At 41.0% G+C, this 15,642-nt stretch overlaps 1 protein-coding gene across 1 annotated transcript in view; it reads right to left on the bottom strand.

Moving 5' to 3' along the window:
- The window catches only part of LOC145478200 (E3 ubiquitin-protein ligase rnf213-alpha-like), a 190,768-nt gene that overhangs the window by 112,204 nt on the left and 62,922 nt on the right, over positions 1-15,642 (bottom strand). The window contains exons 15-25 of the mRNA XM_081456148.1: positions 11,491-11,814; positions 9,000-9,604; positions 8,563-8,722; positions 7,584-7,813; positions 4,763-5,095; positions 3,696-4,504; positions 1,715-1,869; positions 1,394-1,468; positions 1,009-1,115; positions 646-796; positions 286-502 (exon numbers count right to left, since the gene is read on the bottom strand). Coding sequence (XP_081312274.1) covers positions 286-502; positions 646-796; positions 1,009-1,115; positions 1,394-1,468; positions 1,715-1,869; positions 3,696-4,504; positions 4,763-5,095; positions 7,584-7,813; positions 8,563-8,722; positions 9,000-9,604; positions 11,491-11,814 — 3,166 coding nt within the window. The remainder of the gene's footprint in view (positions 1-285; positions 503-645; positions 797-1,008; positions 1,116-1,393; positions 1,469-1,714; positions 1,870-3,695; positions 4,505-4,762; positions 5,096-7,583; positions 7,814-8,562; positions 8,723-8,999; positions 9,605-11,490; positions 11,815-15,642) is intronic.

A 15,642-nucleotide genomic window follows, 5' to 3' on the forward strand; every position in this document is an offset into this window, starting at 1 on the left:
CCATTCCAGTGGAGGAGGGTCATATTCAATACCCACAATTATTCTATATTGGAAAGGTAATGGTTACGATAATTTTATCTTATTCTATTTTGGAATGATAATTGTAATGATAATTTAATTTTAAGTCAATAAAACGTAGGGAGTGCTCTTACAATCTTTCATTCTGATACCCAGGAAAAAGGCACTCAACTAAAAAAAAAATTAAAAAAATAAGGAAATATATATATGCTAATCTAAATCTTTACAACATCATTAACATATTGATATAACATATGGAAAACCTACTTTGCAGGATCTAAGGATCCAGCTGTAGTCCAAGTTATCTTGCTACTGTTGATGTAGCCATACTTTGAGGGAGGGGAGCGGAACTGATCTTTGAGATAGCTCTTAAGAACTTCTGGCGAAGGGCAAGGTGGAGCAGCAACCCGATACTGATCAAGGGCTGCCACAATGTTGGTACGGTCCTCATTCTCGCTACTACAGATTACCACCAGGCCATAGTCTGGAAGGTAATACGAGAGAAAACGTATATAGGATCACATGTCGTACACATGTATTACAATATAGTACAATTGTCTAACCGACGCCTAAAACCTACATCCTGGGAAAGCATTTAATTCATATTCAGCCGTTACTCGTACTCACGTTCTCCAGGCTTTCCCGCAAGCCCCTGCGTCACTACACTAAGCATGTCCACTGCCTTTTTGCTGACAGAGAAGTCCAAGAGCTCAGCATGAACAAGGCAGTAGAATCGACCCTCAAGATCACCTATGGCTCGTCTCCATAACAACTCGATCTACAGCAAACCAAAGAAAGATAAATGTTATTAGCGAATAGTTCATAAAAGAGTATACACGTAAATACTGTTGAGGCTTCTTCATATTTCTGAGACAGGCTAATACCTGCAAAGAAGCAGTCAGAAGCTCACGCTGGCTTCTTAACCCAAAACGTGCCGATAAGCTTTATTTCACTTTAACTTAGAAACACATTTTCCATGAGATCAAGTACCTCTTCTGTGGTGGTTTCTGGAGTACAAATAAACACTTCTTCATGGCTTGGAAGAGGCTGTTTCTTGTCATGCATATAGAGGGCTAAAACTGTTACCAAAACATCATCTGCAAAAGAAGGGGTTCGAAGATGAGCATACACATCAGACTGTTGCTAACCTTGTGTTTATCAAGTTCGAACCCTATAAGTGTCTTGGTTATCAGTTATCACAAGTACAGTACCTAACATTTCACATTACATGTACTTGGTATTAAGACTGCCTGACAGTCCTTTTCATTAAATGATTTAAATCATGTTAAGATACTGGTCGCGGCCCTATGCCCCACTAGGGGCCATAAGGATTGATGATGATGAAGATACTGGTTCGTTAGTAATCACTTGCTACCTTTGGGAACAAGCATGAGGTTAGGTCTCCCCTTTTTCAGGAACGCTGGAAAAGTGCGAGGTGTTGTTCCTTTACCTGAAAGTTAAGTAAACATATTGTGAAGTTTATATCTTGGTGTCAGACAATTTTTCATGGTGAAACAGGAGAGAAATGTGAGTGGCCCATGCATAAAAACTCACGTTTGATCGACGACTTCGACAATTTAAAGGATTTAAAAAAAAAAAAAAACGGAATTCGTTAGCATTACCGGTACCTAATACTTGGTGAGAACTGTTCGGTATTAATACAGGATACTCTAAGGGTATCGTGTGTTATTCTTACCCTTTACTGATAGCTCTCTGAGGATGTTTCCTAGCTGAGAAAGTGTAAGGTACTCTCTGATGTCTGCCTCAGTATCCTCGTCTTCGTTATTCTCCTGTTCTGCACTGGTTTCAGGGAGCTTCGATGACAACTCGTCTGACTCAGTTACGGTTGCACTACAAAAGAATGTCCAATAACTAACTTTCACGGCACACAAGGAGTTTACCTAAGTGGATTCCAATTTCCCAGAAAAAATGTTTTGAGAAATACTCTTTCCATACCTAACAAGCAAGGTCTGACAACACTTAACTAGTTTCAGCTACAAAGCCATTGTCCAAGGATGCGTGAGAGAAACGATTTACACAATTGAATTTATGAAAGACCAGATACTTGAATTGCGGAGAAAGATATGAAGATATGATTGACCCGTATATGATGGAGAATAGAAGTGAATAAAATTATAACATATAGATTTAGGCCATCCTAAAAGCGTAGCTCCTGGGCCGGGTTGTTCAAAGCCCGATTAAGCTGACCCAGAAAAAAGTAGAATTTTGATTTGAGTTTTGTAACTTTGCGGTGAGGTTTCTGTATATTGTTTGGCCTTCTGTTTTGAGTTTTAATAATCACCATATACACAAAACAAAACAGCAAAAAACATTGTATAGAAGAAAAAGTTATAATTCGATTAACTTTTAATCCTGGATTAACGTAAACCGGCTTCTGAACAATCCTGCCCTGTTTCCAACAAGCTAACCCAATATAAGCCCGTGATCCAATCGATAACCAGCACTTGGTCAGCGGTCAACTTCAAAAAACACGTGACCTCGAGGAGCAGTAAACTTCAGCCCGCGATATAATCACGCGATACTGGTCAGCGGATACCTTGTTTTGACAGGTGTCAATTGATCATAACATGGATGTCCAATATCAAGGAAGTACACGGTAAACCAAGGCTGCATGTCTCTGTCAACCTATTATTTGGAGTATGGCCGCCATGTTGGGCAACTCCGCCGTCGTCGTCGTCGTGCGTACGCGCCCACGAGCAATACCGCTAGCCATGATAACCATGAGAAAATCAACTCATGGGTTTCCTTTTCTTTCCTATATGAGTATAGGGCTCCGCTTGGCGGCCCTTCTGGCCGCCGGAGCTCCGCTATGAAAGACCGTGTATGGTCAAATATCAGTATCGCAGAGGTCATGGGTTCGAATCCCATTCAGGCCTGAATTTTTTTTCAGGCTTTAATTTCACAACTGCTTTAGTTGTGTGTATAACTGCGATGATCAATCATATCTTCATATATTTCTCCGCATTTCAAATATATGGTGTTTCATATATTTACTTGTATTCTCCATCATATACGGGTATATTACGAACTGACAATGTGACCAGCTCCCAGTTGGCTTGATAGCTCAGATGGCAGAGTACTGCACTGGTATCTCAGAGGTCATGGGTTCGAATCCCGTTCAGGCCTGAATTTTTTTCAGGCTTTAATTTCACAACTGCTTAAGTTGTGTGCATAACGGCGATGATCAATCAAATCTTCAGAAACGATTTACCATGGGGGTAGCTTGTCACAGACGTAACCAAAGTCGGCTCTTTGCTCGACTCGAACACATTGTACAAAATCAGCCATGCTGGGAGGCAAATAACACACTGGGACTTTCAAACAAAGTAACTCGAACCAGGCCAGTCTAGCTTAACTTTCATTTGTTTTGGATATCCCACTGTGTAACTTGCATCCCAGCATGGCTAATTTTGTACCATGTTTTCGTGTCGTGCAAAGGGCCTATTGTACTCCGACTGCTTGTTAGGTGTCGTCAAAAATAAAAAATAAATCATGAACCTCAAAGAAGCCAGCACTAAAAGTGATGTGCGTGTTGAAGACTTTTGGGTATGAAGTTTGTGTGTCAGCAGTACGTATGAGTTTACTCAGTCTCGTTAATCCGAGTGTAGAAAAAGTTACGATGTATGTACGTATGCACGCCGGTATGACTGAGTTACCTTTCATCCTCGGTCTGCATTTCATCAAAATCTCCAACAAAAAAAACCTCTGACCCAATTATGGGGTTTTGCCTCGCTTCTTCGTAAAGAGCCTCGATGTCCGCTTCGTGAGCTTCATCTGAACACCACAACAGAAGGTCATCTTCATCTGCATCAAGACCTAGACTCGCCAAAGCAGCCAAAGCAACTTGCTCTGAGAAACCATCATTTGCAGCTGCATTCAGAAACGTTTGGACTTTTGAAGCAGCTTTCGGTTTCGGCTTCTTAATGGGACTTGTGCTGGCTACCGCTGAGGGGCTCATACTTATGTAGTTGTTATCAAACGCTGAACTACGAGTACCAAATTCAGCTTCTAAAGGAACTTGAGGAAACGATGGCGGGTCGGCAGTACCTTTTGCCTTGTCTGATAGCTCTGTTTCTCTAAAAGCGCGATCTATTGCTGCCTTCAACTGATCTGTGTCTAAATTCGGACGAACACTTTCAAGCAAAGTAAGAACCTGAAGGTTGCTCACAAGAAGTCCTTCGCTGCGGCAAACCGAGGCTATTTCCTTCCTTAGTAGCATCAACTGCTGAGTGCTGAAGAAATTCAACTCCCAATACTCCTTTCGTGCATTACTGACCTTCTTCTTCCAGTTTGAGTAACAGTTCTCCATGGACGCGCTTTCAGCTGCCAGCTCATCTGCGATCGATTCGCCTTTGAACTGATCTTTACTGCAGTGAAACTGTTTACTCCAATGCAAGCAATGAACAAAACCAGATTCGGTGAGGTTAATGTAAGCCGTCGCTAGACGCATGACGCCCTCAAGGTTCTGCAAGTTAAGAATTTAGAACTATTGTAAAAGCGACATCATAGCTAGCTTACCACCAGCTTCACATTGAATTCCACCTAAATTTCACAGGGGTTAGAAAACAACATTTCCAATCTATTTCTTATGTCTATGCCCGGTCGATACTATTGTGTTTATTGGACATAACGTGCAATGATTATAAAAAAAAAAAAACGTTTCCCACCTTAAAGATTCTTTACAATATTTGCGATCGCGCTTACTTAATAAGTTTAAACTTGCCTTTACAAATTGTTCAACCTCATCCTTTCCCTTTTCAGCCTTCCCAGCAATCAACATCAATTTACTTTGCAAATCTGTCAGTTCATCAACAGAGTACGTTCTGCTCTGCACTTCTCCACTTCCACCTTTCGTAGGAACTGAGAGTCGGATCACATCATTAAGTGACAACCGTCTTCCTTGTTCTGCTGGCGAGCAACTCTTGGTGTCCACGTGACCTACAATGTACACACCGCAGGAGTTGATGGTCCTAACCTGTACTAAGGACGTCCTGGAAACAGAACCATGTGATTCCTGGATGCTTTTAAGCCATTCCAGATGCCTGCTAGTGTCATACTATGAACAAATTAAATAGCAATGTTGGAGGTGAAAAACGTTCCTCAGAGAAAGTGACGGGGCGATGAAAAGCACACAGAAGAAAGAACTGCGAATATTTGCTACTTTTAAGGACGTTGGCGCCCAAAATTTTCCCACGAATAGACTTTTTTATAAAGCTAGCCATGCAGTGAGTTAAAGATCAACTTTTGCCAAAAAGTAAAAAAAAAAGAAAATGGGGAATCACCGCGCTTATTTTCCAAGTTAGGCGTATTGAAGACCATGCGTTTTTCAGAAGCCATCTATTTTTATTTCAAGACGATCTTAGCGTACGACTATCAGCGATAGAAGAAGCTACATTAGTAACATTTAGATCAGGTAAACGTACTCATTTCAGCGCAACTAAGTATATTAGGTAATCTTTTTGCAGCGCACGTCGTTCCTAGGAATAGAACAGACCTTAAAAAAGGAATATATGTTAGCCTTGCCCGTCCACGCTCGAAGAAAACTTTGGTCACACGAGCACATGAGAGAGGAAAAGGCGAAATATTTGTAACTTCCCACGTAGAGATTAAAAATACCATAGTTGTAGTCAGGTATGATAATAATAAGAACTAAAAATTTGTTGTCGCTGACTAAAAAACTTTTTGTGTGAACGTTTCGGTTAAAATACTATAACCTTCTTCAGCATAAATGACTTACGAATGCAAATGATTGCTTTAAAAGAGCCGCGCAAACGTCACTTGGGATTGCCAAGAGCCTTGTAAATGTCAGGAATGTAAATGTGTTCATTAATAGCATTCGGTTCGCGAATTGAGTGCCACGATTCTAAAAATAATCTTTTTGACCATTGGGAACAGCGGTCAATGATCAAGAGAGCGATTTTCACGGGAGAGAGGAATTCTTATATTAGCCCAACATTGCATACAAAACAATCATGATTTTGACCTTGACGACGTCAAGATCATTGACCGCTGTTCCCAATGGTCAAAGAGATTAGTTTTTGAAGCGTGGCACATTCTTCACTTCTTACAATCTGATACGGTTTGGGAATTGTAAAACCCTCAGGCCGTGGTTCGAGCCCTAGCCAACGAGCTTCGCTTTCTTTCTTTTTGCGCCGTTATTTCCGGTTAACATCACAATAAATTAATCAACATTTATTTTCCTTCTACGCCGATTAAAAGTCCAAGCAGATTCTGGGATGAAGGCCACCATCGCTAAAACCCATTCATTGTGCATGCGCGCATGAATGAGTGAAAAAAAGAGACAACGGATGAAATTGACCACCACGTGACTCGTTGGATGTGGACCGTAGCATACCGCTGACGGAAACGGACGTCGCGTTTTGTGATCTGTACCGCATGCTGAAAGCACGTTTAATTACGTTTATTCAAATCTCAAAACAGTTGATCGTCCGGTTATTCATCGTGCAAGCAGAGTTTCTTTTATCCCCAAAGACACCGATGTTAAACGCGAAAAGATAGAATGTTTTCCGGAATTAGGTACTCTGCGCAGTCTCCCATTCTCTGGAAACAATTACTAACAAAGATTACTTCCGATCCTGCGTATAACGCATTACCTTACACCTGATGATGTATTTCCGTCACCGGTATCCTCAGCCTACAACGCTTAAAAAATCGTTGCCCGAAAGTTGGATTTCGCGAGATTTATGGTCTATTCAAAAATTGACCGAAATTGCTTTCATCCCTTGTCTCTTTCTTTTCGGTTAACCCTGAAGTTGAGGGAAGGTGCTCCCATATATTGGCTATATAGGTTTGTGGCACGGGATAGCGTATGGTTTTTGAGGTTCCCGATCCTTGAGTAGCCTATCACTTTTGGCCCTGTTGGCATTGTGCTCCCGGTGACCCCTAGATAGGGTACCTATTGCGTAAACGTCTAGCTAAACAAAACATATTATATGCTTGATGCTTAACTTCTAATATTGCAGAAACAAAATAGAGCTGACCCGTTCGCGCTGTTCCTAGTTTTTGTTTTTCCCTTGACTATGGTGTCATTTGTCGGGTTTGCGCCTTAAATAGGGCATCAATTTGCGTTTACTTCATCCTTTAATAGGATGAAGGTTTCAGACCCTTCGCGGCCTTCACACAGCTATCCAAAAATTTACTCAAGTACTTCCCCCCTCCACCCCTGGGACGATTAGTCACTTGGAGTGATTGTCCGGTTATCCATCCACAGTAACAGATACCATACCTAGTCTTTACACACACATTACTGTACGCGGCTTTCGTCTTGCGGATATGTTTTCAACAGACGCGTGACACAATCGCACGTATACAGTTGATCGTGTACAGTAATTTGAATCAACAATAGACCGATTCGCGCTACCTTTCTTCGGTGAATTTAACTGAAAATACGTTCAAATAGGACTCCACTGCCCCCTGTGTTATGTTTAGCCTTCTTAATGAAGAGAAGACGAGAAAAAGTCCAGGTTGAACTTAGTTATAATGAAATCAATATCTAAGAACACAAAGTGCAGTTCACTTCTTACTAGTTTTTGGGGTAAACTATCATCTGCCGCTACAGCTTTCCACACGGGATCACAAGCCTGTACCAGGTCCTCAAAGTTCACTTTTTGTTCTTCACTTTCTCTGAGGTCAAAGATCAAAGGAGCGAAACCTAAGCAGCTGGTATGTAGGCTGGAAATGCGGTCAGTTTCCATGTCGCTTTCACCCGCTGAGATCAAGGCCAGGTCAACAAGAACCTTAAGCTCTTGGGTTGCTGTAAAGCCATTCAAAAAATTAAGAAATTAATTGCAACAGAAATCACTCTGGTAGAGTAAGTTTGGTTTTTGCTGCTAAAACCAATTAACATGTCTCATGCAGTTCCTAAAATTATTACACGACTTAGTTCGGAGGGCCAATAACTAAAATCAGCTTATCAGATTACTCTATTGCCGGTCCCATATTTCCCAAGTATTAGACCGGGCACTGTACCGAATGATCCCGCTTGGTTTAAAAATTTTCTTGTAGTTTCATGGCTAACTTTGCTTAAAGATTTAGCTTTCACGGCAGAGATTGCTTCTCTTTCTCTCACAACTGACTTTCTTTTCCTTTTTTTTTATGTTAGACGTGAGTAAAGGCTAAGTATGTTCTCTTCAATGAACCAGAATTGGGCGCTGGAACTTTACACTGCCTTGCCACTCGATGATCGTGGGATTTTCTCTAAACGTTTTCAGTCGTGTAAAAAAATTCCTCATTAAACAAGTTTGTTCGGGACCATACGGGGGGAATGTTAGCCCTTAGTCTTTTTTGTAGGGACTAAGTCGCGCTTGGTTGATGCTGTCAAGACTTCGTCCCGATATTCTCCCAATACCGCCCTCGCGGTTGGTTACGAGATAAACACGTATGTCGGAGAGATCCCTTGTATTTTAGAAATTACATCTGAATGCGTAACACTTTAAAGTGGCCTGTGAATTCACTGGCACATTAATTCAGCCAACTGAAGGTCCTTACAGATAGAGTGCTTACATTTGATAGTAGTACGTAGCCACCCCACCAGTCGTCTGCATTCTACCATTGTTCTGAGACAATTTACTTTCTGGACATCGAAAAACTCAAGTGCTCGGCCAGCCTCATAAAACTCTCCTCCAATGCTGTTTAGGGGCTTTTGCTTGAAATCTATTGAAAACTAAATTCGAATGAAAGCAGAGTCTTATTGCATATTCCGCTGTAAAAAAATCATGCTCTAGAACACCAGACATGCAAGATTAAGGAAGCGAATACGGAAACAAAAATATGAAGACTACACATAAAAACGGTTTCATTTCAAAGCAACGACGGGCGACATATTCGCAACAGAACGTTGCAACACCAGCAAGGAAATCATCATTAGGAGGTATCTTTAGTGTAATTAAATATTTTACAAGAATCTGACTCACATGGTGGAAAATATAAAATTTAGATACCTGATTACACAAATGGTTGATAACTTTGAAGTTACCAGAGAAGCCCATAGCTTTCTTAAATTGCCAGATTGTGTCTGCGGCACTTGCATACCGAGAAATCTGCTGGTATCGCTGTATTTGAGTGATGCGTTCAGCAGTTATTTTCAGCATCTTGTCTGCATTACAGTCAGATTGACCTTGGCTAAGTTTAAACATGCGCAACAGCTCTCCTTTAAGATCTTTTTCCCGGTTCTTGTAGCGGTCAAAGAGCTTGTCAACATTTCCAAGGGATATCGTTCCATTCATGACACTAGCTGCATGCTGGTTCCAAACTCGAAAAGCTGGTTTCCAGACATGTTCTACGACTTCGGAGATGCTAAGGTGTGGTATCTTTCCCTCGCCATTCTTTCTGGCTGTTTGGGCTTTCTTTCCATACTGTGTCCAAATATCCTGGAAAGTTAGACTTTCTTGTACGTCATGAAGTGACGAAATAACTTCTTTAACCACGGGAGGCAATTCAAAGAATTTCACCTCAATTTGCTTGTCACTTTTGCGCTCGCACAAATGACGTATTTGGTGACGGGAGACATCTGGGCGCAATTTGTTCTTAAAGCTGGAAGTGTCGACTGAAGAGAAACAAAGTATTGATTTTGAGCATCATTTAAAGTAGCAACATAGTTTCGATCTGCATCTTCAAGTATAAAAGGCATAGTATCAATCTACTTCAAGCCTTAAAATTCTCCCTTCACGATGAATCATAACATTCTTCCTACAGCATGATGCATGCCAACGGAGCGTGCAATTTCCCCGAGGAGGGGAAATTCCACATGCAAAGATCGGGGATGCTGGTCGGAAAATTTGAATTAAATCCCTAAAGCAGACCAGTCTGGACACGGCTAGAAATTTATTTGACCTCCAGAAGATACCACTTTAAAATGGACAACTTTTTCGTATTTAATTGGTTTTTATTGATTTAACATAATATGTTTACAAAAGAAAAAAAAGGAAACGAAAAAAAAGAGAGAGAAAAGCTACAACTAAAATACACTAAATGGCTACATAGAGTAAATCTACAAAATATACTAACGTCGTGTAAATGTAACTATACATATGCAAAGACATTATTATTTCTATAGGAAAATATGGTAAGGTAGTAGTTATGGTTATGTCGATATGAATAAAAAGGGAAAACTGAAATAATGAGAATAAAAGAAAATGTCATTATAAAAAATTATAAAGCGTCATTGTATTCTTGGTTCATTAGTAGTACTTACCTTAACACTCAGGCTACCAGATTAAGTGCAATTATACGATATAAATTTTCTATACCAAACGTCATGAAAATTTCGCTTACCATTAAATTCAGCGATTGTAGTTTCAATTTGATATATTGAGGCCACTTTTGCGAGGTAGATTTTTAATGACAGAAGAAATTCTTTATTACGGCAGGAGTAAATATGTCGTTTACCCAAGATCAAAAGATGGTTAAGTAGATGAAAATCTGCTTGTCTATTCCAAATCCAAATTTTTTTCCATCTTCTGACAGAGCCTCTACTCTTATAACATCGTATTGAACCAGTTAATTAAAATCTTGCCAGAACCTGTTTGAGAAATCGCGATCTATTAATAGGTGTTCAATAGATTCGCTTTTTCTTTCAAAAAAGGCCATAAAAATTGAAAACCTGTGACCATCCCAACCTCGTTCCCAGGGTCCTCTCTCTTCCCCCCTCGACTTTCTTTGGTCGAGAGAGCTTCGAATGTAATTATTCCTTTTTAATACAGAGCTTCGTAAAATACAGACCTGCCTTGAATACAAATAAATCTTTTATTCCAAATTAATGCATTATGTATCTCTTGGCACATCGCCTGTTAAGTTCCGTTAACTTAATCACGGAATATTCACTGAATATTCTGCAGAATATTGGAAACATTCTTCAAATTATCAAAGGAGACCTATGGCCAAACTCGTGGCGTAAGTAATCTAGAGATGAATCATGCTGGTGAACTTGCAATTAACGGTCTATTATTAAAGGCTGTTAAAACAAGCTACACTCGTGCCGCGCGAAGTCGCACTTATCTCACAAAGCGTTGGCTTTCTACATTGGCTTTTGTTGCACACATATTACAAACACACACGCCCAGGATAAAAGGGTGGCAAAATTGCAGCTGAACATGAAGCTGGAGTAAACGCTCTTAGAGTGTCTAGTTTATTATTTAAAATGGACATGAAAGCGTTTGTTTATTAGTTCTTCGAGTGTAACCCTAAAAAGTACGTTGACGGCTAAAAATAGTGGCGTTTCGTCCTGAACACCATAAATAAGACCAAAGTCCTTCATTTACACCCCTAAGCAAGACGAAGAGCATCCCTGACCTTTGAGCAAGGGAGTCTCCCGGGTAAGATAAATTCAAGCCGCAAACGTATTCAATTATTCCATTTGGAAGAAAACATGTTTAATAAATTAACGCATTATGCGGAGTACAAAGACTTGTTGACTACTAAGTTAAATCTCACCTGGTTTAATCAAATCACACATGTTAACGAAGGACACCACTCTCACTTTTATAGCTTGAAATTCCTCAATTTCTTGAAATCGCTCAACCAGGTTTTTTTCACTTTGTTCCCTCGTGTTCGCCTCAGTTCCTTCTTTGACAGCTTTATTCAAGATCTCTAAGAGTTCCAAGAATTTCTCCCTGTGTTTCTTTAAAAGAGCTAAGATTTCAACTGTGACTGACGCATTTGAAATGCTTTCAATAAGAGCCATCAGTACTGATTGAGCCACTGACAGCGTTTCTTGACCTTCAGCTGTTAAGATACTTCCTCTTCCAGGCTCATTCCCTATTTTAAGAAAAAATGATTTTTAACGCCACGAGTGTTCTAAAATATCCCATTCAAAGAACAAGAGTCGTGGTTGAACCACATGCAGTGTTTTGAAACATATCAGACTTCTTTCATATTGCTGTTGTGTGTTGTTCTAGCGCTGTTTGTTTGCTTGTTTGTTTTTTTGTTTGTTTGTTTGTTTGTTTGTTTGTTTGTTTGTAATCGGACAGTTTCTTTCATATAGCTAATTTGATGTTTTGGATTGAAAAACAAACAAAAGTTCAAATGGTGTTTGCTTATAGTGGTCAATGCGCGTAGCTACACCTAGCTAAGCTAGATCTCAGGCATGCTACGTATACTTAAACTGAAAGAAAGAAATATATTTCAAATAAACATAATAGGCTTAAAAATCCCAACTGGCGGAAAGCAGACCAGAAAAAGTTTGTTTATACACCAAACGGTAAATTGAAGATTATGCAAAGGCTGCTTGCAGCCTGCAGTACAATTATAATTGTACGAATAATAGGAGGCGAGATATAAAAATGTAATTGCCCTTTATTTACCTCAATGACAGCATTTTTAAAGCTCACAAATCTGAAAGATCAGCTTAAAATTCAAAACGAGGTCACCCTGCCCATATGCGCCGGCGCCCCTTAGCAACCTCGCCTTATTTTGAGCATAACAACTGGTGGCTAACAACCTGAAAAGAAATTAATATACATAAATGGGAAGTGGTGGGAGGGAATTAAATTGTTATATCTCGCCTCCTATTATTCGTACAATTATAATTATACTGCAGGCTGCAAGCAGCCTTTGCATAATCTTCAATTGTACATCATAATAGTCGTCTCGATATATATAGATTATTGTCCAAGTGTGAGGTCAAGATGGCTGGATATTGGCCAAGTTCTTTTTTTGCGTGTTTATGGACCGAGACGGAGTCGAGGTCCATAAACACGCAAAACAAGAACGAGGCCAATATCCAGCCATCTTGACCGAACAAGCTTGGTCAATAAAGGATTTATTATACGGCTTTCGGGGAAATTTTTCTTGCGGGACACGGTGGGTAGTCCCGAGCGGGCAAGATAGCTCCATCTTACCCGCTCGGGTAGCCAATCACGGCGCAGGATTTGTTTCATCTTGCCCGCTCGCGGAGCTAGCCATATAATAAAACAATTTATCTTCAAAGCTTCAAGATCCTTGCTCAACTGCGGCACTAGATAAAACAGAGCGGCCAGCACGAGCGTTCCAAACGGAACGGTAATAAAACTTTTTGAAAGTGGTCTCATTGGTTTATCAGCTAAACTGACTATTTTTGGAACAGAGATGCCTGCTCTTAGTGCTGCAGAGGTAGCTGCCCCACGGGTGGAGCGTGCCTTGAGCACTTGACTGTCAATACCAGCTTCCAACAGACAATTCTTAACCCAATGAGAAAGGGCAGCAGAACTCACAGGCTTATGTCGGTTATCAACCGAGAGAAATAACTTGTTTGGTTCAGAAACTGATTCTGGGCTAAAAGCCCGAGTTCGCATTTCATACTCTCTAAGACATGAACATGGGCAAAGCAACTTATTTTCTGGGAAACTAGAATGAAATGAGGTCTTTATAGGTTTTCCAACCCGAACCCCTGTAGTAAGTTCTGGGACATTGAAAGAAACACCTTCAGGGTGAAAACGTTTGAAACGTAAAACACGGGCTACTAATTCTGAGCCCCTCTCTGCAGAAGTAGTAGCGAGCAAAAATGCCAGTTTCCTGCTAAGTTGCTTTAGTGACAGTTGCTCATTAGGACCCGAACTTTCCAAATAGCCCGTAACTATGCTAACATCCCATGTATATGTGTATCTCGGTGCTGGTGGACGGTAATTGAAATTCCTTTTTAACAGCTCAATTACAAGGGGATGTTGTCCAACATTGTAACTCTCAATTTGTGGGTGTGTTGCAGACAGAGCTGAGCGATAAACATTCTAAGTACGATACTCCAGGCCTGCCTAAAACTATTGGCCAGGAAATTTAACACTGAATCTAAAGACGCTGAAAGGAGATTGACTTGTTGTTCACAACACCAACAAGTCCACTTTCTCCAGGCTGAAGAATAAGTTTTTTCCGTCCTGGTTCTCCATGCAGCCAGAAGCAGTCCTTGAGCTGGCTGTGAAACTGTTGAACCTTACTATCGACTCCTGAGACTAGCCATGCGGCTAGTTGAAGGTGGAAAAGAGGATGTAGATCGTTCTTTTGTCTCAGCAGTCCTAGGAAGGATGGGAGTAATATGGGATTGTCTACCGTCATTTCTAACAACAACGGGTACCACGGTTGAGTTTACCACACTGGAGCCACAATTGTCAACTGAAAGACTGACTGCTGCAGAACTTGCCTCAGACACCGCCCTATTAGGGCAAATGGAGGGAATGCATATCCCCCGAGTTGGCTCTTTGTCCGCCTCCCTTTTTGGGGATCACAAACAGGTTGCTGAAAAAACCTGTGTTGTAATCGTGTTCTGAAACCAGATGGACTGCCTGCTTTTGAATAGACCATTTTACAGTTGTCTGCTCAGTAACCTGGCCTTTGTATGGCAGCGAGGCTAGAGTTGACCTTGTTTTGATACAGACCTCACTGCTTTTGTTGTGTAAAACAAGTTGTTCTGATGTTAACTAGTGCATTTACATGACAAAAGCAGTGAGGTCTGTATCAAAACAAGGTCAACTCTAGCCTCGCTGCCATACAAAGGCCAGGTCACTGAGCAGACAACTGTAAAATGGTCTATTAGCTCTCCTAGTTCTTTGTCTATCAAAATTTCGTCCTCTACAGACACTTTGTGAAAGGGAAGACATTCCTGGTGTGGTATGATTGTAAAGGGAATATGGTACCCTGAAATAGCCGAAAGTACCCAAGAGTCGTTTGTAACTACTTGTCAGTTTTCTACAAAGAATTGTAATCGACCTGCTATGGGAAAGTGGTCAGCCTCTACAGAAGAAAGGCCTAAACTGCTCAAAAACGACTTTACTTATGGACAGGTTAAGTTCTCTTTTACTGGTAACATACCTCTATTTGACTGGATTGCAACTACTACTAGAAACTTTGGGGTGGAACATAGTTCTGACCTGGTTGAGCAGCCGGGGACTTTCCCCTGCTCCGGCCCCGACCCCTGATATATGAGCTTCTCCCTCTGGTTGGGAAGCCTGGATGGTGATTTGACCATCTTCCAGGAAATTGACCCCCTCGCCCTGGCCTGAATTGGGAGGAGGTCCCTCTCCGAAAAAACTGCATGTTTGACTTCCTGGGAGTCGCCTTTGAAAGGATCTTTACCATTTCATTCCTTTTCGTCACCTTTTCTTCAAAGGATGGGCCAAACAAATTTTTTCCTGCATCTGGGAATGGCTCAGAAGCTAAGGAGCTCATTTGAGGGTTCAGCTTATCCAACACCTGCTTCCTTCTTTTAACTTTATACTGGGCATTAACAGACCCCAGTAGAGTAAAGGCCTTGGACAAACATGTATACAGACCATCTACATCTTGTGTTGGTAAAGTAATGGAACCTGAGTCATCCTCGTTTTCTTGCCACGAGGAGATGTGTTCAAAGGCCATGCTTAGAGGGCCAACAATATCCAAGGCTACTCTTGGAGTTTTTTTGCTTCTTTATCAACTCCTTTTGCTCCAGTAACAAGGGAGCCTGAATAGTCGTAAAGACCCGGAGTAAATACTGACTCCACATTGGGACGACGAAACTTGAAACGACGAAAACGTAATTTGTTTCCGGTTGTACACAGATAGCGGTTTATCTGCAAACAAAACGTCTAGAAAACTAGCGAGTTCCTCGGACGCGACCCAACGCCCAGCGGAAATTGTAAT

This window comes from Orbicella franksi, chromosome 1, assembly GCF_964199315.1.
Source record: "Orbicella franksi chromosome 1, jaOrbFran1.1, whole genome shotgun sequence".
Classification (NCBI taxonomy): Eukaryota; Metazoa; Cnidaria; class Anthozoa; order Scleractinia; family Merulinidae; genus Orbicella; species Orbicella franksi.